Source organism: Bombina bombina, chromosome 3 (genome assembly GCF_027579735.1).
Source record: "Bombina bombina isolate aBomBom1 chromosome 3, aBomBom1.pri, whole genome shotgun sequence".
Classification (NCBI taxonomy): domain Eukaryota; kingdom Metazoa; phylum Chordata; class Amphibia; order Anura; family Bombinatoridae; genus Bombina; species Bombina bombina.
Genome location: NC_069501.1, coordinates 81,236,751 through 81,262,419, shown reverse-complemented (window position 1 = coordinate 81,262,419; position 25,669 = coordinate 81,236,751). Strand labels below are relative to the sequence as shown.

Genomic DNA, 25,669 nt, shown 5'->3' with positions numbered 1-25,669 from the left:
TTCGAATGAGGAAAATGTGAGGGAAGAGATGGGATGTATTTGTTGAAACGTGCAACGAGAGGAAAGTAAAATGCCTACACCACCTCCTTGTCTATTACCAGACCTAGGAGTGTGGCTGAAGTGGAGACCCCCATGTGACAGAGCAGCAGGGAATGTTGTGTCTAGGGGAGAGAGACAGATTTCTGTTAGGGCCAGAAGGTTGAGGGAGTGAGAGATAAAGAGGTCATGTATAGAAGTGAGTTTGTTGCAAACAGAGCGAGAGTTCCAGAGTGCACAAGTGAAAGGGGTAGTGGCTTTTGATGCAAGAGGAATGTGAGTAAGGTTGTCAGAGTTTTGTTTTTTGAGTCTTTGGGATGGTACACATGGATGTGCACGGCTAGGCAGTTGTTGGGGACCAGGATTAGGGGAGATGTCACCAGCAGTTAGTAAAAGCAAGAAGGAGAGTGACGTGCGATGAGATACAGATTTTCAGTAATGAGACTGCTTTTGAGACAAGGTGCAGGGGGGAGAGAGAGTGTTTAGGAATAGGTAAAGTTTGTGAGTACAAAAGTAAGGTGAGTTTAAGAGAGATGGGCTAATGAACAGTGCAGGTGGAGAGGGAGAAGGAGTAATTGAATAATGTAGTTTGTTATAGAGACAAAAGGCAGCAAAAAGGAATATGAAGATATTAGGCATTTTTACAAAAGAGGGAACCAGTTAAACACATAAGGCACAGTATTACAGTAGCAATTGCATAAGAAAACAGTAAGGTATATCAAACATAATATTACAAAAGTACCTGCCTTTTTCTTGCCCCTTGCCCAATCCTTGTCCAATTCTTGTATAATTATATTGCTAATGCCTCACTTATAAAATGTTCACTTTGAAAATGTGAACATATGCTATTGTTACAATGTACAACTGCCCGGGCCAATGCACATCCCAAACTAGTGTGAAATATATACAGGCAGGGCAGTCAGCTGAGTCCACTAAATTTAGTTGGTTACTAATCAAAGACAATTGGAAAGGCCAATTGGAAAGTTAGATTCTGGTCTGGTCAGGGTGAGATGTTAAGTAAACAGACAATAAAATTTGGGGAGGTTAAAACTATGGAATAAGACAGCTATACATTTTAGAATAATAGCAAGTATTGATAAGGATTGAACATCACATGGCAATTAACTGAACATTAGAAATAAGACATTGGATAACAGTACAACAAATGTAGGACTAAATTAACAAACTAAAATCATTTGCTCTATGTAAATATTCACGTACCAGAAGAGAGTTACAGGAGAGGAAAAAAAAACACCAGAGTGCAGTGAATAGTTTGCAGATTGACAGGGTCTCTATTTACGTACCAGAAGAGAGTTACAGGAGAGGAAAAAACACCAGAGTGCAGTGAATAGTTGCAGATTGACAGGGTCTCTATTCATGTACCAGAAGAGAGTTACAGGAGAGGGAAAAAAAACACCAGAGGGCAGTGAATAGTTTGCAGATTGACAGTATAGGCTGTACCGCTCACTTTTTGACCTCCCAGGCAGACTCGTAATACCAGTGCTGTGGAAGTTCTATTGAAAATTAGAAAATTTACAATTACCAAATTCAAAGTCAGATTTTCTTTTAAAATATTTAAATAATCATGGGATTGTGGGATGGGTTTTTTCCCCTGTTAAAGAAAATTTATACAAACATGTAAGTTTGTTTAATACCTCTTTGTCCCTTCAAAGGTTTTGAAAAAGGATTGTATGGTATGAGAAGCCAGTAGAAATTCTCTAGCTACTTTCAGAGTTGCAGAATCTAGGTGCACATTTATTTGCTTCAAGGAAATCATAAGGGCTGTTAACTCTGCCTACAAAAATGAGATAATAATTAGTTCCTTACAGTAAAGTATTCTTCACTTCTAGTTTCTGCTAGGGTTTCTACCTTAGACATATTTTCCTGGACAACTATAAGTTACACATGCTTCAGGTACGAAAACAAATAGTGCTGTCCAGTAGCACTGTTCATGTGCTGTCCAGTAGCACTCTTCATGTGCTGTCCAGTAGCACTCTTAATGTGCTGTCCAGTAGCACTCTTAATGTGCTGTCCAGTAGCACTCTTCATGTGCTGTCCAGTAGCACTCTTCATGTGCCATCCAGTAGAACTCTTCAGGTGCTGTCCAGTAGCACTCTTCATGTGCTGTCCAGTAGCACTCTTCATGTGCTGTCCAGTAGCACTCTTCAGGTGCTGTCCAATAGCACTCTTCGGGTGCTGTCCATTAGCACTCTTCATGTGCTGTCCAGTAGCACTCTTCTTGAGCTGTCCAGTAGCACTGTTATGTGCTGTCCAGTAGCACTCGTCATGTGCTGTCCAGTAGCACTCTTCAGGTGCTGTCAAGTAGAGTACTCTTCATGTGCTGTTCAGTAGCACTCTTCAGGTGCTGTCCAGTAGCACTCTTCAGGTGCTGTCCAGTAGCATTCTTCAGGTGCTGTCCAGTAGCACTCTTCAGGTGCTATCCAGTAGCACTCTTCATGTGCTGACCAGTAGCACTCTTCAGGTGCTGCACAGTGGAACTCTTCATGTGCTGTCTAGTAGCACTCTTCAGGTGCTGTCCAGTAGAACTCTTCATGTGCTGTCTAGTAGCACTCTTTATGTGCTGTCCAGTAGCACTCTTCATGTGCTGTCCAGTAGCACTCTTCATGTGCTGTCCAGTAGCACTCTTCAGGTGCTGTCCAGTAGCACTCTTCAGGTGCTGCACAGTGGAACTCTTCATGTGCTGTCTAGTAGCACTCTTCAAGTGCTGTCCAGTAGCACTCTTCATGTGCTGTCCAGTAGCACTCTTCAGGTGCTGTCCAGTAGAACTCTTCATGTGCTGTCTAGTAGCACTCTTTATGTGCTGTCTAGTAGCACTTTTCATGTGCTGTCCAGTAGCACTCTTCGGGTGCTGTCCAGTAGAACTGTTCATGTGCTGTCCAGTAGCACTCTTCATGTGCTGTCCAGTAGCACTCTTATAATTTTCTTCATACTTTTTTTTTCCATCATTGAAGGAGCCACAAAGCACCTGTATGTGCAGCCTCCAATCAGTAGGAAGCTCCCAGTAGTAATATAAATCATGATTAATCAACATAGGGTGTTAGCGAAAACATTGCTAGAGAATCAAAATATTATCATCATGAAATCAATCAAGAAGTCAACTCAGATCTAAGACAAGGAGACCTAGGTCTACAAGCAGATATAAATTAGTTACCTTTTCTGATACTGATTCCAATTAGGAGTATAATGTAATGGTTTCAAATTGGGACTATACAGATTCTTTATCAGATGAGTTGTGACATCTGATAATGAATTTAAATCTAATCAAGTAGTAAAACCTAAATTTAAACCCATTATTAAGAACAGTGGCTCAGCCACTGACAGGAAGGCAGATAAGTCTATTCTCAGATTTGAACAAAGGGAAATGGACTCCAAAGGTGCTCAATATCAATATAAACCAACTCCTACAAAATATGGCCTAGATTTGGAGTTCGGCGGTAGCCGTCAAAACCAGCGTTAGAGGCTCCTAACGCTGGTTTTAGGCTACCGCCGGTATTTGGAGTCAGTGGGGTCTAACGCTCACTTTTCAGCCGCGACTTTTCCATACCGCAGATCCCCCTACGCCATTTGCGTATCCTATCTTTTCAATGGGATCTTTCTAACGCTGGTATTTAGAGTCGTTTCTGAAGTGAGCGTTAGAGCTCTAACGACAAAATTCCAGCCGCCTGAAAATAGCAGGAGTTAAGAGCTTTCTGGCTAACGCCGGTTCATAAAGCTCTTAACTACTGTACCCTAAAGTACACTAACACCCATAAACTACCTATGTACCCCTAAACCGAGCTCCCCCCACATCGCCGCCACTCGATTTAAATTTTTAACCCCTAATCTGCCCGACCGCCACCTACGTTATACTTATGTACCCCTAATCTGCTGCCCCCTAACCCCGCCGACCCCCTGTATTACATTTATTAACCCCTAACCTGCCCCCCACAACGTCGCCGCCAGCTACTTAAAATAATTAACCCCTAATCTTCCGACCACAAAGCGCCGCCACCTACGTTATCCTTATGTACCCCTAATCTGCTACCCCTAACACCGCCGACCCCTATATTATATTTATTAACCCCTAATCTGCCCCCCTCAACGTCGCCGACACCTGCCTACACTTATTAACCCCTAATCTGCCGAGCGGACCTGAGCGCTACTATAATAAAGTTATTAACCCCTAACCCCGCCTCACTAACCCTATCATAAATAGTATTAACCCCTAATCTGCCCTCCCTAACATCGCCGACACCTAACTTCAATTATTAACCCCTAATCTGATGACCGGAGCTCACCGCTATTCTAATAAATTGATTAACCCCTAAAGCTAAGTCTAACCCTAACACTAACACCCCCCTAACTTAAATATAATTTACATCTAACGAAATAAATTAACTCTTATTAAATAAATGATTCCTATTTAAAGCTAAATACTTACCTGTAAAATAAACCCTAATATAGCTACAATATAAATTATAATTATATTATAGCTATTTTAGGATTAATATTTATTTTACAGGCAACTTGGTATTTATTTTAACTAGGTACAATAGCTATTAAATAGTTAAGAACTATTTAATAGCTACCTAGTTAAAATAATTACAAATTTACCTGTAAAAGAAATCCTAACCTAAGTTACAATTAAACCTAACACTACCCTATCAATAAATTAATTAAATAAACTACCTACAATTACCTACAATTAACCTAACACTACACTATCAATAAATTAATTAAACACAATTGCTACAAATAAATACAATTAAATAAACTAGCTAAAGTACAAAAAATAAAAAAGAACTAAGTTACAAAAAATAATAAAATATTTACAAACATAAGAAAAATATTACAACAATTTTAAACTAATTACACCTACTCTAAGCCCCCTAATAAAATAACAAAGCCCCCCAAAATAAAAAATTCCCTACCCTATTCTAAATTAAAAAAGTTACAAGCTCTTTTACCTTACCAGCCCTGAACAGGGCCCTTTGCGGGGCATGCCCCAAGGATTTCAGCTCTTTTGCCTGTAAAAAAAACATACCATACCCCCCCCCCAACATTACAACCCACCACCCACATACCCCTAATCTAACCCAAACCCCCCTTTAAATAAACCTAACACTAAGCCCCTGAAGATCTTCCTACCTTGTCTTCACCATACCAGGTTCACCGATCCGTCCTGGCTCCAACATCTTCATTCCAACCCAAGCGGGGGTTGGCGATCCATCATCCGGTGCTGAAGAGGTCCAGAAGAGGCTCCAAAGTCTTCCTCCTATCCGGCAAGAAGAGGACATCCGGACCGGCAAACATCTTCTCCAAGCGGCATCTTCAATCTTCTTCCATCCGGTGCGGAGCGGGTCCATCTTGAAGCAGGCGACGCGGATCCATCCTCTTCTTCCGTTGTCTCCCGACGAATGACGGTTCCTTTAAGGGACGTCATCCAAGATGGCGTCCCTCGAATTCCGATTGGCTGATAGGATTCTATCAGCCAATCGGAATTAAGGTAGGAATTTTCTGATTGGCTGATGGAATCAGCCAATCAGAATCAAGTTCAATCCGATTGGCTGATCCAATCAGCCAATCAGATTGAGCTCGCATTCTATTGGCTGATCGGAACAGCCAATCGGATTGAACTTGATTCCATCAGCCAATCAGAAAATTCCTACCTTAATTCCGATTGGCTGATAGAATCCTATCAGCCAATCGGAATTCGAGGGACGCCATCTTGGATGACGTCCCTTAAAGGAACCGTCATTCGTCGGGAGACAACGGAAGAAGAGGATGGATCCGCGTCGCCTGCTTCAAGATGGACCCGCTCCGCACCGGATGGAAGAAGATTGAAGATGCCGCTTGGAGAAGATGTTTGCGGTCCGGATGTCCTCTTCTTGCCGGATAGGAGAAGACTTTGGAGCCTCTTCTGGACCTCTTCAGCACCGGATGATGGATCGCCAACCCCGCTTGGGTTGGATGAAGATGTTGGAGCCAGGACGGATCGGTGAACCTGGTATGGTGAAGACAAGGTAGGAAGATCTTCAGGGGCTTAGTGTTAGGTTTATTTAAGGGGGGTTTGGGTTAGATTAGGGGTATGTGGGTGGTGGGTTGTAATGTTGGGGGGGGTATGGTATGTTTTTTTTTTCCAGGCAAAAGAGCTGAAATCCTTGGGGCATGCCCCGCAAAGGGCCCTGTTCAGGGCTGGTAAGGTAAAAGAGCTTGTAACTTTTTTAATTTAGAATAGGGTAGGGAATTTTTATTTTTGGGGGGCTTTGTTATTTTATTAGGGGGCTTAGAGTAGGTGTAATTAGTTTAAAATTGTTGTAATATTTTTCTTATGTTTGTAAATATTTTATTATTTTTTGTAACTTAGTTCTTTTTTATTTTTGTACTTTAGCTAGTTTATTTTAATTGTATTTATTTGTAGCAATTGTGTTTAATTAATTTATTGATAGTGTAGTGTTAGGTTAATTGTAGGTAATTGTAGGTAGTTTATTTAATTAATTTATTGATAGGGTAGTGTTAGGTTTAATTATATCTTAGGTTAGGATTTATTTTACAGGTAAATTTGTTATTATTTTAACTAGGTAACTATTAAATAGTTCTTAACTATTTAATAGCTATTGTACCTGGTTAAAATAATTACAAAGTTGCCTGTAAAATAAATATTAATCCTAAAATAGCTATAATATAATTATAATTTATATTGTAGCTATAATAGGATTTATTTTACAGGTAAGTATTTAGCTTTAAATAGGAATAAGTTATTTAATAAGAGTTAATTTATTTCGTTAGATTAAAATTATATTTAATTTAGGGGGGGTGTTAGTGTTAGGGTTAGACTTAGCTTTAGGGGTTAATACATTTATTATAGTAGCGGTGAGGTCCGCTCGGCAGATTAGGGGTTAATAATTGAAGGTAGATGTCGGCGATGTTAGGGAGGGCAGATTAGGGGTTAATACTATTTATGATAGGGTTAGTGAGGCGGGTTAGGGGTTAATAACTTTATTATAGTAGCGGTGCGGTCCGCTCGCAGATTAGGAGTTAATAAGTGTAGGCAGGTGTCGGCGACGTTGAGGGGGGCAGATTAGGGGTTAATAAATATAATATAGGGGTCGGCGATGTTAGGGCAGCAGATTAGGGGTACATAGGGATAACGTAGGTTGCGGCGGTTTACGGAGCGGCAGATTAGGGGTTAAAAAAAATATGCAGGTGTCAGCGATAGCGGGGGCGGCAGATTAGGGGTTAATAAGTGTAAGGCTAGGGGTGTTTTGACTCGGGGTACATGTTAGGGTGTTAGGTGCAGACTTAGGAAGTGTTTCCCCATAGGAAACAATGGGGCTGCGTTAGGAGCTGAACGCTGCTTTTTTGCAGGTGTTAGGTTTTTTTTTCAGCTCAAACAGCCCCATTGTTTCCTATGGGAGAATCGTGCACGAGCACGTTTTTGAGGCCGGCCGCGTCCGTAAGCAACTCTGGTATCGAGAGTTGCATTTGCGGTAAAAATGCTCTACGCTCCTTTTTTGGAGCCTAACGCAGCATTTGTTTAAACTCTCGATACCAGAGTTAAATTTATGGTGCGGCCAGAAAAAAGCCCGCGGAGCGTTAACAGCCCTTTTACCGCCGAACTCCAAATCTAGGCCTATGTTTCCAGACACAATACCAACATGAAAAGAGCTATTACTAGAGCCTCAACTAGCAGTCATAAAACAGCAGGCTTAGACACTGATGAGCATCAATGTCTGGACCAGGTTTTTCAGGCAGGGAGTCAGAACCGAAAAATGGAGGAATTGGTACTCCTGAAACAGGAAGATACAGATACTAATTGAGGGAAACAGGTAACAGGATGAAATGAGTACACATGCTGTGATTAACCTATCCAAAACACAGTTAAGTGTTGTAGAGCACAAAGTGCTTGGATTAGCTATGAGATACAGTATGTCCTGAATAGGGACTTATTTGAAACTTTAATTGATGTCAAAAGGTTTATTCATCTTTTGACCTAAAAAGCACTTTTGTGCAACAGAATCAGGATATATTGCAACATGATGATCTAGGACCCTCACTGGAAGTTCAAGATATCTGTTGTGTCTGTGACTTAGCTTAGTGAGATTAGCTATCAAAATCTAGGCAATCAAAATCTCCAGTTCGAGGGAGTGTGGATCATATCCACTATTCATTCAAGCCTAGATCCAAATGTTACCCTATACAGAGCTGATGTAAAGTGTTGGAGTTATTTCAAAAGCAAGTAGAGGAAGATCTTACTTCATTAGCTACTCACAACATGCAAGTTATCCCCAACCTTAGTATCAAGAAAGGTAAGCATTAAAGTCTCTGAATGAATGTGAAAAACATAGTTAATAAACAGTCAGAAAAGGGGGGGGGGAGTGTGGTGGTCATGAACCATAATGATTACATACAAGAGGCACTATGCCAGTTGAATGACAAGGATACATACAGTATCTCACAAAAGTGAGTAAACCCCTCACATTTTCATAAATATTTTATTATATCTTTTCATGTAACAACACTGAAGAAATGACACTTTGCTACAATGTAAAGTAGTGAGTGTACATCATGTATAACAGTGTAAATTTGCTGTCCCCTCAAAATAACTCAACACACAGACATTAATGTCTAAACTGTTGGCAACAAAAGTGAGTACACCCCTAAGTGGAAATGTCCAAATTGAGCCCAAAGTGTCAATATTTTGTGTGGCCATCGTTATTTTCCAGCACTGCCTTAACCCTCTTGGGCTTGGAGTTCACCAGAGCTTCACAGGTTGCCACTGGAGTCCTCTTCCACTCCTCCATTATGACATCACGGAGCTGGTGGATGTTAGAGACCTTGTGCTTCCCCACCTTCTGTTTGAGGATGCCCCACAGATGCTCAATAGAAACATAGATATTGACGGCAGATAAGAGCCATAGGCCCAGCAAGTTGGCCCGATATTACCTAACAGTATAAACTTATCTAGTTTTTAGGATAGCCTTATGCTTGTCCCATGCATTTTTAAAATCCCCCACAATAGGTTTTATGTCTGGAGACATGCTTGGCCAGTCCATTACCTTGACCCTCAGCTTCTAAAGCAAGGCAGTGGTCATCTTGGAGGAGTGTTTGGGGTCGTTATCATGTTGGAATATTACCTTACAGCCCAGTCTCCAAACGGAGGGGATCATGCTCTGCTTCAGTATGTCACAGTACATGTTGGCATTCATGGTTCCCTCAATGAACTGTAGCTCCCAGTGCCAGCAGCACTCATGACTCAGACCATGACACTCCCACCACCATGCTTGACTGTAGGCAAGAAAAACTTATCTTTGTACTCCTCAGCTTGTTGCCGCCACACATGCTTGACACCATCTGAACCAAATAAGTTTATCTTGGTCTCATCGGACCACAGGACATGGTTCCAGTAATCCATGTCCTTAGACTGCTTGTCTTCAGCAAACTGTTTGCAGGCTTTCTTGTGCATCATCTTTAGAAGAGGCTTCCTTCTGGGAAGACAGCCATGCAGACCAATTTGATGCAGTGTGCAGCGTATGGTCTGAGCACTGACATTCTGACCCCCCCCCACCCCTTAAACCTCTGCAGCAATGCTGGCAGCACTCATACATCTATTTCCCAAAGACACCCTCTGGATATGACGCTGAGCACGTGCACTCAACTTCTTTGGTCTACCATGGCGAGGCCTGTTCTGAGTGGAACCTGTCCTGTAAAACCGCTGTATGGTCTTGCCCACCATACTGCAGCTCAGTTTCAGGGTCTTGGCAATCTTCTTATAACCTAGGCCATCTTTATGTAGAGCAACAATTCTTTTTTTCAGATCCTCAGAGAGTTCTTTGCCATGAAGTGCCATGTTGAACTTCCAGTGACCAGTATGAGAGAGTGTGAGAGCGATAACATCAAATTTAACACACCTGATCCCCATTCACACATGAGACCTTGTAAATGGCTAGTTGGTCCCAATTTGGACATTTACACTTAGAGGTGTACTCACTTTTGTTGCCAATGGTTTAGACATTAATGGCTGTGTGTTAAGTTATTTTGAGGGGACAGCACATTTACACTGTTATACAGGCTGTACACTCACTAGTTTACATTGTAGCAAAGTGTCAATACTTCAGTGTTGTCACATGAAAAGATATAATAAAATATTTACAAAAATGAGAGGGGTGAACTCACTTTTGTGATATACTGCACGTAACTTTGGGTAGGTATCCTTCCATAACTATGAGAAGAAAATTGCCCTACTTATTGATAAAACAGTTGGTAAAGGGTTCATTGACCACCATACAGACTCCTTGACCATTTCTGACCCTGTCTTTCCATTTTTCATCACATAAATCCTTGGGGATGTAAAAGGTTGTCCTATTGTATCAGGAATAGGTTCATTACTTGAGCCTATCTCAGGGTGGTTGGATTTTTTACTTCAACCTCTTGTTAGGCATTTATTTACAGTAGCTATATTTGAGATACTAAACATCTAATGAACTTGATACAAGATGTTACTTGGAATAGAATGTATAATTAGCTTACAGTGGTCATTACAGCTATTTTCCTCTATACAGCTTTTTTCTCTATACCACAATGAGGTTCAAGTTCTTTTTTTTAAACATACACACAATTATGTTGTTTTGAAAGTATTGGAATTCATGTTGAGTAACAATTATTTCATGTTTGAAGGTACTTTTTATCTCCAGAGACTTGTAACTGCAACTGGGGCTAAATGTGCCCCCTTATATGCCAACCTGTACATGGGTTGGTGAATATTGTTCCAGGTCTTTTGAGATAGGAATAAAAAGATTTTACAAAAGATTTTTTGAGGATTTGATATTTATCTGGTCAGGCATCTGTCAACAAGTCAGAGCATTCATACAATATTTGAATACCAATTAATTGGTTCTAAACTTTACTTTTGAATATCAATATGAGGAAATGTGTTGCCTTGATCTTAAATTGATTGGGGGGCATGATGATCAAATTGATTCTACAGCGTACAGAAAACCTATCTTCCACAATTCCTTGTGACATGCTAGAAGTTGCCATCCTAAACATTTCCCTTATTTTGTGAATAAGGGACAATTTACACAAATTAAATGGAACTGTTAAGATTATAGGTTTTACCGGGAAGAGAAAACCAAATTGTCCAGTAAATTACCTGCTAGGGGCTATTCAATGATAGTTATCAAAGATGCAAGAAATGCAGTGGATAACGTATCTTTTGAACAGTTACTGACAGATAAACCAAGAAAAGATACACATTTGAAAGGGAAGGAGGATAATTAGCTTACATTTATTACAAATTTTAGTAACCAATATTGTGAAGTTTTTAATATTATTTGCAAATATCTCCCAATCTTACAAGCTGATTTATTCCTAAAACCACTAGTACAAGGAGGTTGTCATTTAGCATAAATTAAAGGTAATTTTAAATGTGAACACCCTAGGTGTTAGGCATGTGAATACATTACACAAACTAAATACTCTGAGTTAAATCACAAGTGACTCGCTTACGTTTTTAAAATATTACACCCACGTTAAATTGTTTTTGTATTTCAAAAGTAAAGTAAACCTGACAGCACTAGCGCAAACCAAATTTGCACTCGTTGGGTTGGCGTGACTGAACACCTTGTGTAAAGTTTAGGGCTACCAAATAAAGTTGCATTAAACACAACAGAAATACATTAAAATTAGCAGTTATACTCATATATACAAATTATTTACAGGTATATGGTATATGACAGGGTATTAGAATGGAAAGGGCTATAATGTATACTTAGACATATACATGGCTAAATATGTTTATGTATGTATGTATACATGTGTATTTATGTTTATATGTGTATATATGTATATACATTCACATATATACTGTATATATATATATATATATATATATATATATATACTGTATATATATATATACATACACATATACAGGTGGCCCTCGGTTTACAACGGTTCAATTTACACTGTTTCAGAATAACAACCTTTTGTTCCAGTCATGTGACTGCTATTGAAAAGCATTGAGAAGCAGCGCATTTATTAAAATAGCCCGTAGGTGGGGCTGTCCGCTTGTGTTGCAGCAAAGCCAAGCAAGCTGAAATTAATCAGTTTAACCAGACTTGAGCTATCAAGCAGATTTCAAAGAACAAGATCTTCCTGTCTATAAATCAGTCCAGATTGGAATGCATAGAAAGAACTGTTTGCAGAAAAATGCAAGTGAAGTCTGTGTTGTGTGATTATTTTATTAGGTTTATAATGCTGTTTAGCAAATGTTTTTGTTCATTTAACTTAATTATATATTCTGTGTTGTGTGATTATTTTATTAGGTTTATAATGCTGTTTAGAAAATGTTTTTGTTCATTTAACTTAATTATATATTCTGTGTTGTGTGATTATTTTATTAGGTTTATAATGCTGTTTGGCATTTTAAGTCTTCATTTCGAAGCTTTAAAAATAATGTATTAGGTGTTACTTATGACAATTTTGAGAGGGGCCTGGAACCTAACTCCCTCACTTCCCATTGACTTACATTATAAACTGGGTTTCAATTTACAACGGTTTCGATTTACAACCATTCCTTCTGGAAACTAACCCCGGCGTAAACTGAGGGCTACCTGTAATTTATATACATATAAACACATATATACACATGTATGAATGAATATACATATGTATATATACTTTGCAGCCCTTTCCACTCAAATGCCTGAAAACATGAACAATCATTTTTAATATTTAATAATGTGTTTTACTGTGTATGTACTGTAAACATTTTACATTGCAATGCTCTTTACATTGGGGAAAATGCTCAATGTATTTTTAAATAGATATTCCTCCCGCACAAACATTTAATTTTCAACTTGAATTGGGCACACTAACCCACACACATTAAAAGTTTATTTATGACAGTGTCTGCGTGCAAGCAAAATCGCTAAATAGCATGCAACTTGTAATCTGGCCCTTTGAGTCTTATGTTATGAGAGAGAAATATCAAATTGTACCTTTTGCTCCACCTATTTTGTAGGGTATTTGATTTTGTGTACCCTGTGTGGATTGCAGTATGTGGGTAAGACCACAAGGAAGGTTAGGGTGAGAATAAGGGAAGAGTTGGGGAACATTTGATTTGGGGATGATTGTTCACCTGTAGCACAACATTTCATAGATCTACACTGTATATTTACTTGGTGTGTGATTGAGCAAGTGTTTAAATCAAAATGAGGGGAGATGTGGTTCGACTTTTAGAAAACCTGAAGAGTTTTGGATTCACAAACTGGGTTTTAATTCCCATATTATTATTTTTTATTTATTTTTGTTATTTCTGTTTATTGCTTCTGGTTGTAGAAATATTATGAGGAAAAAAAACAACATAGGGTTAGATTATGAGTGGAGCACTTTCGTTTGCACACAAGCGATATCGGGTTTTTATAGCCATTTGCACGCAAGTTAAATTCCGCAAATATTAAAAGTTGAAAGTAAATGCAAACACGTGAGCACAATCGTGATTAACACTAGAATGATTACCCTGATTTCCGAGCTCTGGTTTACGGTTACACAAGTCAAAAAAGTGTCACAAAACACATAAAAAATGCATTTAAAATTACAGTTGCACTCATAATAACACTAGCTAAGAGAAGATATTTTTAAAAACTGCAATAATAAGGGCTGTCAGGACTGCAAAGGGCTTTAACATAGAGATACACACCTATAAATATGTACCACCAACAGCAGCCCTGCCTAAAGGTCAAACATAGATCTGCATTATATGGTATGATGGGCTATGTACCGCATGATGTAGATCTATGTCCGATTGGCTTAAGGAGTAAAACAACTTTCCAATTTATGTATATTAACAACTTTACTTAGTTCTATGGTATCCTTTGTTAAAGAGTAATCCTATGTGAGCTCAGGAGTGTGCACATATCTTCAGACACCTGGCAGCATTGTTTGCAACATTGTTTATAGCAATGTTATACATACTTACCAACACTGCTCCCATAGTCTGCTATGGACATGTGCACACTACTAAGCTCCTAATACCTAGGTTTGTCCTTGAACAAAGTGAATTGGAAAATTGTTTAAATTTGCCTGCTCTATCTCAATCATATTTTTTTATTTTGGCTTTTCCGTCCTTCTAATAAAATGATAATGTATAATAAAGTATAAGGTTGAAACAGAACAAGATTTGATAAAATAAAGTAATTACCGCATCTATATTCATCTTCTCCCTCTGAACAGTCGAATATACCATCACATCTCTGAGATTTCTTAATACATTTTGATGATGATTGACAACGTATCCTTCCTGGACAAGTGAAGTGCACTAAAAAAGTTAAGCAATATTTCAGCTTGTGAATAGCTATAACATTATTATTTAAACACATCAATAGTAAATGTATTAGTATATTATACATCACATGAAAGTAATGTACCAATTGTGTCTCATAGGGGAATAAAATATTAAACTTTTTTTTTTTCTTTTTAAATAAACATGTTTATCAGAGAACTGGATAAGGACAATTTAACTATACACTGGTTGTGGATACTGATAAATGCAAAAATCAAAATACAACTGATAAAATGGATAAGCCAATGAGTAGAATACAGAGACCAAACATGAATGAAATACATTTTTCTTTTTTCTTTCGTTTAAAGAGACAGTCTACTTGAATAGTGTTATTGTTTAAAAAGATAGATAATCCCTTTATTACACATTCCCCAGTCTTGCATACCTAAAACTGTTATATTAATAAACTTATTACCTCCATGATTACCTGTATCTAAGCCACTTCTAAACCTTATCTCAGTGCTTTTAGCCAATCAGTGCTGGTTCTTGCATAATCATTATCATTCTCCACAGGAGTGAGCACAATGTGATCTATACGGCACACATGAACTAGCACTGTTGAGCTGTTGTATGCAAGATTTAAAAAGCACTGAGATAAGGGTGGCTTGCTGGGGCTTATAAACAGGCAAACTTAGAGGTTATAAAGTATATTACCATAACAATGTTGGTTGTGCAAAGCTGGATAATGGGTAGCAAAGACATTATCTATCTTATTAAACTCCAACTCTGGTCCAAGAATTCCTACCAAGTAATTGCTAGAAAGGTATTTCTCAAGCTGTGCTTTCATAGCTGGTATACATTTTTTTCAGAATGCTGATAGCTGCTAAAACACCATGCAGCAGTTTACAAAGCTGTCAGGTTTTTGTTTGGGATAACAAATAAAGACACTTTAAGTTTGGTTTCAGCTGAAGTTAATGGAAGATGAATAGAGTGCGATGGTGTAAAAGAGTCTGTTTCAAGGCGGTGACTTGCTAAAGAACAAGCTACTGAGCCATTGTTCATTCCTTGTTGAGCACTTCTCTTTTTGTAAATACTATGGTCTAAATTAGACTCAACGGGGCCAGTTAACTAAGCTGTGGATGCAGCTGTTTCCGTGCGAGCCTTCAGGCTTGCCGGAAACAAATCTTAAGAAGCAGCGGTCATAAGACTTCTTAACCTCTGAGGTGGCGGACAGCAATAGTTCCGATCGGATACGATCGGGATGATTGACACCACCTCTTAGCGGAACGATTGGCCCCGCGAATGTGCAGGGGTCGGCATTGCACAAGCATTTCACCAGAAATGCTTGTGCAATGATAAATGTCGTCGGCATATAATAAATCTACCCAAAGTGTCAGTTCATTGTGTTAGCACTAGACAGTGCAGTAATACTCTTTTCTGTTGTCTTTGGTTCTTAAAGGGACACTAAACCCAAAAATGTTCTTTCATGATTCAAGTAGAGAACACAATTTTAAACAACATTCCAATTTACTTCTATTATCTAATTTGCTTAATTCTTTAGATATCCTTTGTTGAAGAAATAGTAATGCACATGGGTGAGCCAATCACGCAAGGCATCTATGTACAGCAACCAATCAGCAGTTACTTAGCCTATCTAGATATACTCTTCACCAAAGTATATCAAGAGATTAAAGCAAATTAGATAATAGAAGTAAATTAGAAAGTTGTTTAAAATTGCATGCTCTTTCTAAATCATGAAAGAAAAAAATTGGGTTTTTATGTCCCGTTAAAGGGGCGCTGTACTCATCCACAAGAAAGAACAGCACATAAGCATTTCTGTATGACGTGCACTTCCTATACAATATGCATTCACAAGAAGCATCAGTCAGCAGAAAGTATGCATTTAATACAGCTGTATTAGAATACATTTTAAAGAAAATACTTTTCCTTTACATTTTTTTCATACAAAAATAAGTTTAATGCTTCTCTTTTCCAAAGTACAATAATCATTTGCCTTATTTGGAGGAGCCAATCCAGGACTGAGATTGCAGAAGACAAGGTTAGCCATGATCATCATGTTAGTGTAAAGTGCATTGTTTTCTAGTATCTCCTTAAGCCAATAATAAACAGATATATAGCACGGTTAGCCTTGATAGGTCTGTGGGGTGCATTTGCAGCTCTGACCATTTTCACAGCTAAATTACATGAAAAATTGGAAAAATAAAATACTAAGCCAGATATTTTATATTAAAATTGCAATGTTTAATCTCCCTTTAAGTATGGTGACATTTATTTGACACATTTCATATGATTGTTTATATTATAGTGTATGCTCTTTTAAATATGTCATTAATGTTGCAGCAGCCAAGAAGACCATGGACATGGATTCCACCAAAGTGTATCAAGGTCTCTTCTTCACTGGTCCCTAACCTACAGCCACACAATGCTGCCTTCAACCAAACACACTGAGATACAAACAAGGGTGGCACAGGCCCTTTGTAAATTCCCTAGACACGATAATGGACTGAATTCTCAAACCTTACTGGGTACTCATCCCATTACCCTGCAAAACTCAAAGCCCTAGGTGCTCACCAGCACTCACAGCAAATTGCACATCTTTCAGTGACTCAGGCAGTTAACCCCAGACAAACCTGCGTGCAAAGCTCATAGGGAAAATTACAAAGCAAAAATTATTAACACAACACATAGAAAGTCTGAGACTCTCTTACAAGCAAACAGCTAGATTAAAATCAAAATGGAAGAGTTAGTTGTAGCATTTGGACAAATGGCTCCGAACCACGTTAAGGTCTCTTCCTCCCTTAGTCCCTAACCTACAGCCTCACAATAAGGGATAGGCATGGACCAAAGCTGTGGCGGATATTTTCCAAAGTACAGACCTTAGTCAAGGACACCAATGTCTACATTTAGCTACCAATCAGCAAGCTCTACCCAGGTGCTCATTCAAAAATGGGCTGGCTACTAAGCTTACATTCCTGCTTTTTCAAATAAAGATACCAAGAGAACAAAGAGAAATTGATAATAGGAATAAATTAGAAAGTTGATTAAAATTGCATGCTCTATCTGAATCATGAAAAAAAAAATTGGGTTTAGTGTCCCTTTAATGGAAACAAAATTTCCATCAATCTAACTGGATCATACATTGATCATACTTATCAAGCCGTCAACTGTGCTGCATTCGCCGGCACCAATACGCTCGCCTGACATCGCCTGACATCGCCTAACATTGCTGCCGCGGACCTGAATACATTCTCCATAGTTAACAAAAAAGCTGTCAAAAAGCTGCGCACCAAGTACGGGCGATGAGCAGCGGACTGTTGTTAACTGACAGTCATCAATCTCGTTGCTATTCGGCTTTTTTCCAGCTTTATTTGTATACTGTCACTAAACACCGCCACTATACTAAACTGTTTTAACCCCTATCCCGCCGCTCCTGGACCCCGCTGTAACTAAATAAAGTTATTAACCCCTATTCCTCCACTCCCGGAGCCCACCGCCACTCTAATAAACTTATTAACCCCTATTCCTCCGCTCCTGGAGCCCACCGCCACCTACATTATGTTATTACCCCCTAATCTGCCACCCCCTACAACGCCGCAACCTACATTATACTTATTAACCCCTAATCTGCCACCCCTATACCGCCGCCACCTACATTATGTTATTAACCCCTAAACCACCAGCCCCCCACATCGCCATAAACTAAATTAACCTATTAACCCCTAAACCTAACAACCCGCTAACTTTATATTAAATATTAACTCATCCCTATCTTATAATAAATTTAAACTTACCTTTAGATTTAAATTAAACTATATTAAACTATTAATTAACCTACCCTAACTTTTATAATAAAATTACATTAAACTATATTAAATTAATAATTAATCTAACCTATTATAATAAAATTACATTAAACTATATTAAATTAATAATTAATCTAAAATAACTTTTATAATAAAATTACATCAAACTGCAAATTAAATTAACTATAGTATATATTTAGAAACCTAACCCTACTCAAATAATTTAAATAAACACTAAAAAAATTACAAAGTTACAAAAAACTAACAACTTAGTTACAAAAAATAACAAACACTAAGTTACACAAAAAAATAAACACTAAGTTACAAAAAATAACAAACACTAAGTTACACAAAAAAATAAACACTAAGTTACAAAAAATAAAAAAGAAACTATCAAAGATTTAAACTAATTACACCTAATCTAAGGGCCCTATGAAAATAAAAAAGCCCCCCAAAATAAAAAAAACCCTAACCTACAATAAACTACAAATAGCCCTTAAAAGGGCCTTTTGCGGGGCATTGCCCCAAAGAAATCAGCTCTTTGACCTGTAAAAAAAAATACAAACAACCCCCCAACAGTAAAAGCCACCACCCACACAACCAACCCCCCCCAAAAAAATACTAACTAAAAAAACCTAAGCTCCCCTTTGCACTGAAAAGGGCATTTGGATGGGCATTGCCCTTAAAAGGGCATTTAGCTCTATTGCACCCAAACCCCTAATCTTAAAATAAAACCCACCCAATAAACCCTTAAAAAATCCTAACACTAACCCCTAAAGATCGACTTACAGTTTTGAGGATCCAACATCCATCCTCCAAGAAGCCGGCAGAAGTCTTCATCCAAGCCGGGAGAAGTCTTCATCCAAGCCCGCAGAAGTCTTCACCCAGACAGCATCTTCTATCTTCATCCATCAGGCACGGAGCGGCTCCATCTTCCAGACATCCGACACGGAGCATCCTCTTCCATCAACGTCTTCTTGAACAATGAATGTTCCTTTAAATGACGTCATCCAAGATGGTGTCCCTTAGATTCCGATTGGCTGATAGAATTCTATCAGCCAATCAGAATTAAGGTTGAAAAAATCCTATTGGCTGTTGCAATCAGCCAATAGGATTGAACTTAAATCCTATTGACTGATCCAATCAGCCAATAGGATTGAGCTTGCATTATATTGGCTGTTCCAATCAGCCAATCGTCCCTTGAATCGTCCCTCTCTCATCTCACTCGGAGTCACTTTCCCGCTACTGAGTGGCGTCCTCACGGGGGCGCTTCCTCAACCCTGCGAAACATGGCGCCACATATGTCAAGGAGGATTCTACTCATCCCAAGTCCCTCCCCACCGCAAAACGGGCGGCGGACACTGCAAGGGCCAGTCACGGACACCAGTGTCCATTTACGGACACCTTGCCTATCCCTGCTCACAATACTGCTTTCAACCAAACACACTAAGATACAAACAAGGGTGACACAAGCCCTTTGTAATTTCCCTAGCCTACAGACACCCTTGCTTTGCACCCAAGCTTAAATCTGGTGTTAACTGCTTGAGTCACTGAAAGCTGTGCATCTATTTATTATATACTGTATATTTATTAATGTTTGTGTGTATATACAGTGGGGCAAAAAAGTATTTAGTCAGCCACCAATTGTGCAAGTTCTCCCACTTAAGAAGATGAGAGAGGCCTGTAATTTTCATCATAGGTATACCTCAACTATGAGAGACAAAATGTGGAAACAAATCCAGACAGTCACATTGTCTGATTTGGAAAGAATTTATTTGCAAATTATGATGGAAATGATTGAAATTTGGTCAATATCAAAAGTTCATCTCAATACTTTGTTATATATCCTTTGTTGGCAATGACCGAGGTCAAACGTTTTCTGTAAGTCTTCACAAGGTTGTCACACACTGTTGCTGATATGTTGACCCATTCCTGCATGCAAATCTCCTCTAGAGCAGTGATATTTTGGGGCTGTCGCTGGGCAACACGGACTTTCAACTCCCTCAAAAAGGTTTTCTATGGGGTTGAGATCTGGAGACTGGCTAGGCCACTCCAGGACCTTGAAATGCTTCTTACGAAGCCACTCCTTCATTGCCCGGGCGGTGTCTTTGGGATCATTGTCATGCTGAAAGACCCAGCCACATTTTATCTTCAATGCCCTTGCTGATGGAAAGAGGTTTGCACTCAAAATCTAATGATACATGGCCCCATTCATTCTTTCATATACACGGATCAGTCGTCCTGTTCCCTTTGCAGAGAAACAGCCCCAAAGCATGATGTTGCCACCCCCATGCTTCACAGTAGGTATGGTGTTCTTTGGTTGCAACTCAGCATTTTCTCTCCTCCAAACACGAGTTGTGTTTCTACCAAACAGTTCTACTTTGATTTCATCTGACCAAATGACATTCTCCCAATCTGCTTCTGGATCATCCAAATGCTCTCTAGCATACTTCAGAAGGTCCCGGACATGTACTGGCTTAAGCAGGGGGCAGGGGCATATTAAGGCATAGGCCAACAAGGCCGGTGCCTAGGCCAGCAGATTTTTAAGGGGCAGCAGAATTTTGAGTCCCTAGGGCCACTCTACTGAACTCAGGGCCGGGTGGCTAAATCAACCAATTACTAATGACTTAAATGGCTGGCCCGGCTATTGCTATCCTATGGGATTGTATGTGGGTGCGCATGACGTGGTGACAGTGGAGGCGGAGCTCACTTGCGCAGCCTGGCCTGGACTGAGAGGGAATGCGGTATTCTTCCTGGCTACACCGCGTGATCGAGACTCACACAGACTACACAGTGCAGTGTGCACTACAACATGACCACTGTGAAACAGCATATGCCTTCCTCCCTTCAATACATCTTCATTAGGCATTAAAATACTTAAACAGATTAGTCACTAAATACTTGTACATTTACTGTTTGTCTATCTGTCATACATGCAAAGAATAAGTATTTATTGCTGAATCTATACAACTATGTTGTAAAATGTTGTATGCATTTAATACATTCAGAAACAATACAAGTATATACTTTATTATGATTGTATCCTGTGACTTTATCCCCTAGGATACAATTCCTAAACCTACCATAACTAATGTTGTATTTTTTAAGTACTTTTAAAGGCCAGTTTTTATATTAATTACATATTTATCCAAGCAGATATTTTGCTTAAATAACTGTCAATCACCAAAGAAGATGTTTAAGGTTAAACAACTACCTACTGACAAACTATCATACAGTGAAGGATATTTTTTTCTGATATAAACACTTTAATCATCTGACTTGCAAAATAATGTCTTAAAATATGTATATATATATATATATATATATATGTGTATGTGTGTGTGTGTGTGTGTATGTGTGTGACCAGAGTGAATGCAATATCTACTTAATGAATATCTACTTAAAAATATATTATTTTTTTAATTTTTTACACCCTGCCCCAAAAATATTATGTCTAAAAAAAGGCCTTAAACCTGGGGTGGGGCAGCAGAATTTTGAGTGCCTAGGGCAGCACAAAACTTAAATACGCCCCTGGCAGGGGGACACGTCTGGCACTGCAGGATCTGAGTCCCTGGCGGCGTAGTGTGTTACTGATGGTAGCCTTTGTTGCGTTGGTCCCAGCTCTTTGCAGGTCATTCACTAGGTCCCCCCTGTGTGGTTCTGGGATGTTTGCTCACCGTTCTTGTGATCATTTTGACCCCACGGGGTGAGATCTTGAGTGGAGCCCCAGATCGAGGGAGATTATCAGTGGTCTTATATGTCTTTCATTTTCTAATTATTGCTCCCACAGTTGATTTCTTCACACCAAGCTGCTTGCCTATTGCAGATTCAGTCTTCCCAGCCTGGTGCAGGTCTACAATTTTGTTTCTGGTGTCCTTCGACAGCTCTTTGGTCTTCATCATAGTGGAGTTTGGAGTGTGACTGTTTGAGGTTGTGGACAGGTGTCTTTTATACTGATAACAAGTTTAAACAGGTGCCATTAATACAGGTAATGAGTGGAGGACAGAGGAGCCTCTTAAAGAAGAAGATACAGGTCTGTGAGAGCCAGAAATCTTGCTTGTTTGTAGGTGACCAAATACTTATTTCCAACCATAATATGCAAATAAATTCTTTCCAAATCAGACAATGAGATTGTCTGGATTTGTTTCCACATTTTGTCTCTCACAGTTGAGGTATACCTATGATGAAAATTACAGGCCTCTCTCATCTTCTTAAGTGGGAAAACTTGCACAATTGGTGGCTGACTAAATACTTTTTTGCCCCAATGTATATATATATATATATATATATATATATATATATATATATATATATACTGTATATATATATATATATATATATATATAGATATAGATATATATATAGATATAGATAGATAGATAGATAGATAGATATAAATAATTAAAGGGACACTGAACCCAAAATTTTTCTTTCATGATTCAGATAGAGCATGCAATTTTAAGTAACTTTCTAATTTACTCCTATTATCAATTTTTCTTCTTTATCTTGCTATCTTTATTTGAAAAAGAAGGCATCTAAGATTGTTTTTTTGGTTCAGTACTCTGGACAGCACTTTTTATTGGAGGATGAATTTATCAACCAATCAGCAAGAACAACCCAGGTTGTTCACCAAAAATGGGCCGGCATCTAAACTTACATTCTTGCATTTCAAATAAAGATACCAAGAGAATGAAGAAAAATTGATAATAGGCGTAAATTAGAAAGTTGCTTAAAATGTCATGCTCTATCTAAATCACCTTTGGGTTCAGTGTCCCTTTAAGTCTATAAATGTTCTTAAAATATTTACAGACTTGAAAGAAACCGTAATAAAACATATATGTGTGTGTGTGTATATATATATATATATATATATATATATATTTATATACTGAATATATATATATATATATAGACACACACATATTTTATTACATTTTTTTCAAGTCTGCATATATTTTAAGAACATTTATAAATGTAATTAATTGTGTTGCAGCTTTGTAACATCGCACAGTCTTGCAGAAACATCTTACATCCCCATCTACTATGTGTCATATTTAATTATTTCTGAAGCAACTCTCTAAAAGATTATCCATCTGAGAGTTCATTTTAGCATCCAATTTCTCAAAGTTCCTACAATTAAATTGTTTTCTGATGCTGACCTTTTTTTCCAGGACACAAAGTTAGAGCCATTCTTTTGAGCAGCTTAAAAGCATTGCGACTATTTCAAAACCGCAAGTTGTCAATTCTACCTGACTAATTAATTTGATATTGAATGTTTCACAAGGACTGCTAGTCTGAATAAAATCACTATAGTTTGGAATGTACTGTTTCAACAGAGACAAACAAAGACGATTAATGAATACTTAAACCTTACAAGTAAAAGAAATGTCATCTATTAGACAGTGAGTATGGCCCTAAATAGAGAAATGGATGAGCGTTATCCAATATAAGAAACGCTTCCTGTCCAATCAGCCTATTAATACAATGATAAATAAGCTTTTGAGCTAATTAATTGTTTAGACACACGAGAAGGTGAAATGGGTCAAGTTGTTTTCATTAATGAATAAAACACACAAGCAGATGCTATTTATTTTTCTTTCAAGAGACCCGTAAAACATTTAGTTCTTGACAATTTAATGTATAATCCGCTGAATAATGTATAGAACTCACCTATCAGACCAATAGCAACTATAAGAGCGATCACAAGTATCAAAATAAGAATGAATATTAAATACTTCATGGGAATAGCGGGATGGCACTTTGACGATTCATAATTTTCTTTGTTTTCTAAAATAAAACAGAAAGAAAAGTCATTTTGCATCGCTTTATTATATTGTTTGCAAATCTAATTTTTTATATTTATTTTTTTCTATCATAAAAAGGGCATCTAAATTAAATGACATGGTTCAGACAGTGTATGCAATATTAAGAGACTTTCTGTTTACTTTTGTTATTAACGTTACGTTGTTTTCATGGCATACCTAGGTAGGCTCAGAACCAGTGGTGCACTACTAGGAGCTAGCTGGTGATTGGCGACTAAACACACATATGCTACTTATTATTGACTCACCAGATGTGTTCAGCTAACTCTAGTATTGCATTACTGCTCAGGAGCTGACTTTATCTATGTGTTTATCCTCAATTTAAGGGGGTTTAAAAATATACGCCTAGATTACGAGTTTTGCATTAGAGGCTGTGCGGTGCTATCAAGCAGTTTATGCTTACCGCTCACTTACAGACAGCGCTGGTATTACGGGTTTTTAGAAACCCTGCGTTTACCGCAAAAAAGTGAGCGAAGAGCAAAATTTAGCTCCGCATCTCACCTCAATACCAGCGCTGCTTACGTTAGCGGTGAGCTGGTAAAACGTGCTCATGCACAATTTCCCCATAGGGATCAACGGGGAGAGCCGGCTGAAAAAAAACCTAACACCTGCAAAAAAGCAGCGTTTAGCTCCTAACGCAGCCTCGTTGATTATTATGGGGAAATACATTCATGTCTACACCTAACACCCTAACATGAACCCCGAGTCTAAACACCCCTAATCTTACACTTATTAACCCCTAATCTGCCGCCCCCCGACATCGCTGACACCTACATTATATTATTAACCCCTAATCTGCCGCTCTGGACACCGCCAAAAACCTACATTATTCTTATGAACCCCTAATCTGCTGCCCCCAACATCGCCGACACCTACATTATATTTATTAACCCCTAATCTGCCGCCCCCAATGTCACTGCAACCTAACTACACTTATTAACCCCTAATCTGCTGCCCCCAACGTCGCCGCCACTATAATAAACATATTAACCACTAAACCTGTCTAACACTAACCCCCTCTAACTTAAATATAATTTAAATAAATCTAAATAAAATTACTATCATTAACTAAATAATTCCTATTTAAAACTAAATACTTACCTATAAAATAAACCCTAAGCTAGCTACAATATAACTAATAGTTACATTGTAGCTAGCTAAGGGTTTATTTTTATTTTACAGGCAACTTTGTATTTATTTTAACTAGGTAGAATAGTTATTAAATAGTTATACCTAGTTAAAATAAAGACAAATATACCTGTAAAATAAAACATAACCTAAGTTAAAATTACACCTAACACTACACTACAATTAAATTAATTACCTAAATTAAATACAATTAATTACAATTAAATAAAATTATCTAAAGTACAAAAAAACCACTAAATTACAGAAAATAATAAAGAAATTACAAGATTTTTAAACTAATTACACCTAATCTAATCCCCCTAACAAAATAAAAAAGCCCCCCCAAAAATAAAAAAAACCCTACCCTAAACTAAATTACAAATAGCCCTTAAAAGGGCCTTTTGCAGGGCATTGCCCCAAAGTAATCTGCTCTTTTAACCGGAAAAAAATTACAATTCCACCCCCAACACCCACCACCCAACAACCAACCCTACTCTAAAACTCACCCAATATCCCCTTAAAAAAACTAACACTAACCCCTTGAAGATCACCTTACCAGGAGACATCTTCCTCCA

At 38.2% G+C, this 25,669-nt stretch overlaps 1 protein-coding gene across 1 annotated transcript in view; it reads right to left on the bottom strand.

Moving 5' to 3' along the window:
• TMPRSS3 (transmembrane serine protease 3) overlaps positions 1-25,669 on the bottom strand; it is a 269,277-nt gene that overhangs the window by 173,557 nt on the left and 70,051 nt on the right. The window contains exons 3-4 of the mRNA XM_053705154.1: positions 23,815-23,931; positions 14,240-14,356 (exon numbers count right to left, since the gene is read on the bottom strand). Coding sequence (XP_053561129.1) covers positions 14,240-14,356; positions 23,815-23,931 — 234 coding nt within the window. The remainder of the gene's footprint in view (positions 1-14,239; positions 14,357-23,814; positions 23,932-25,669) is intronic.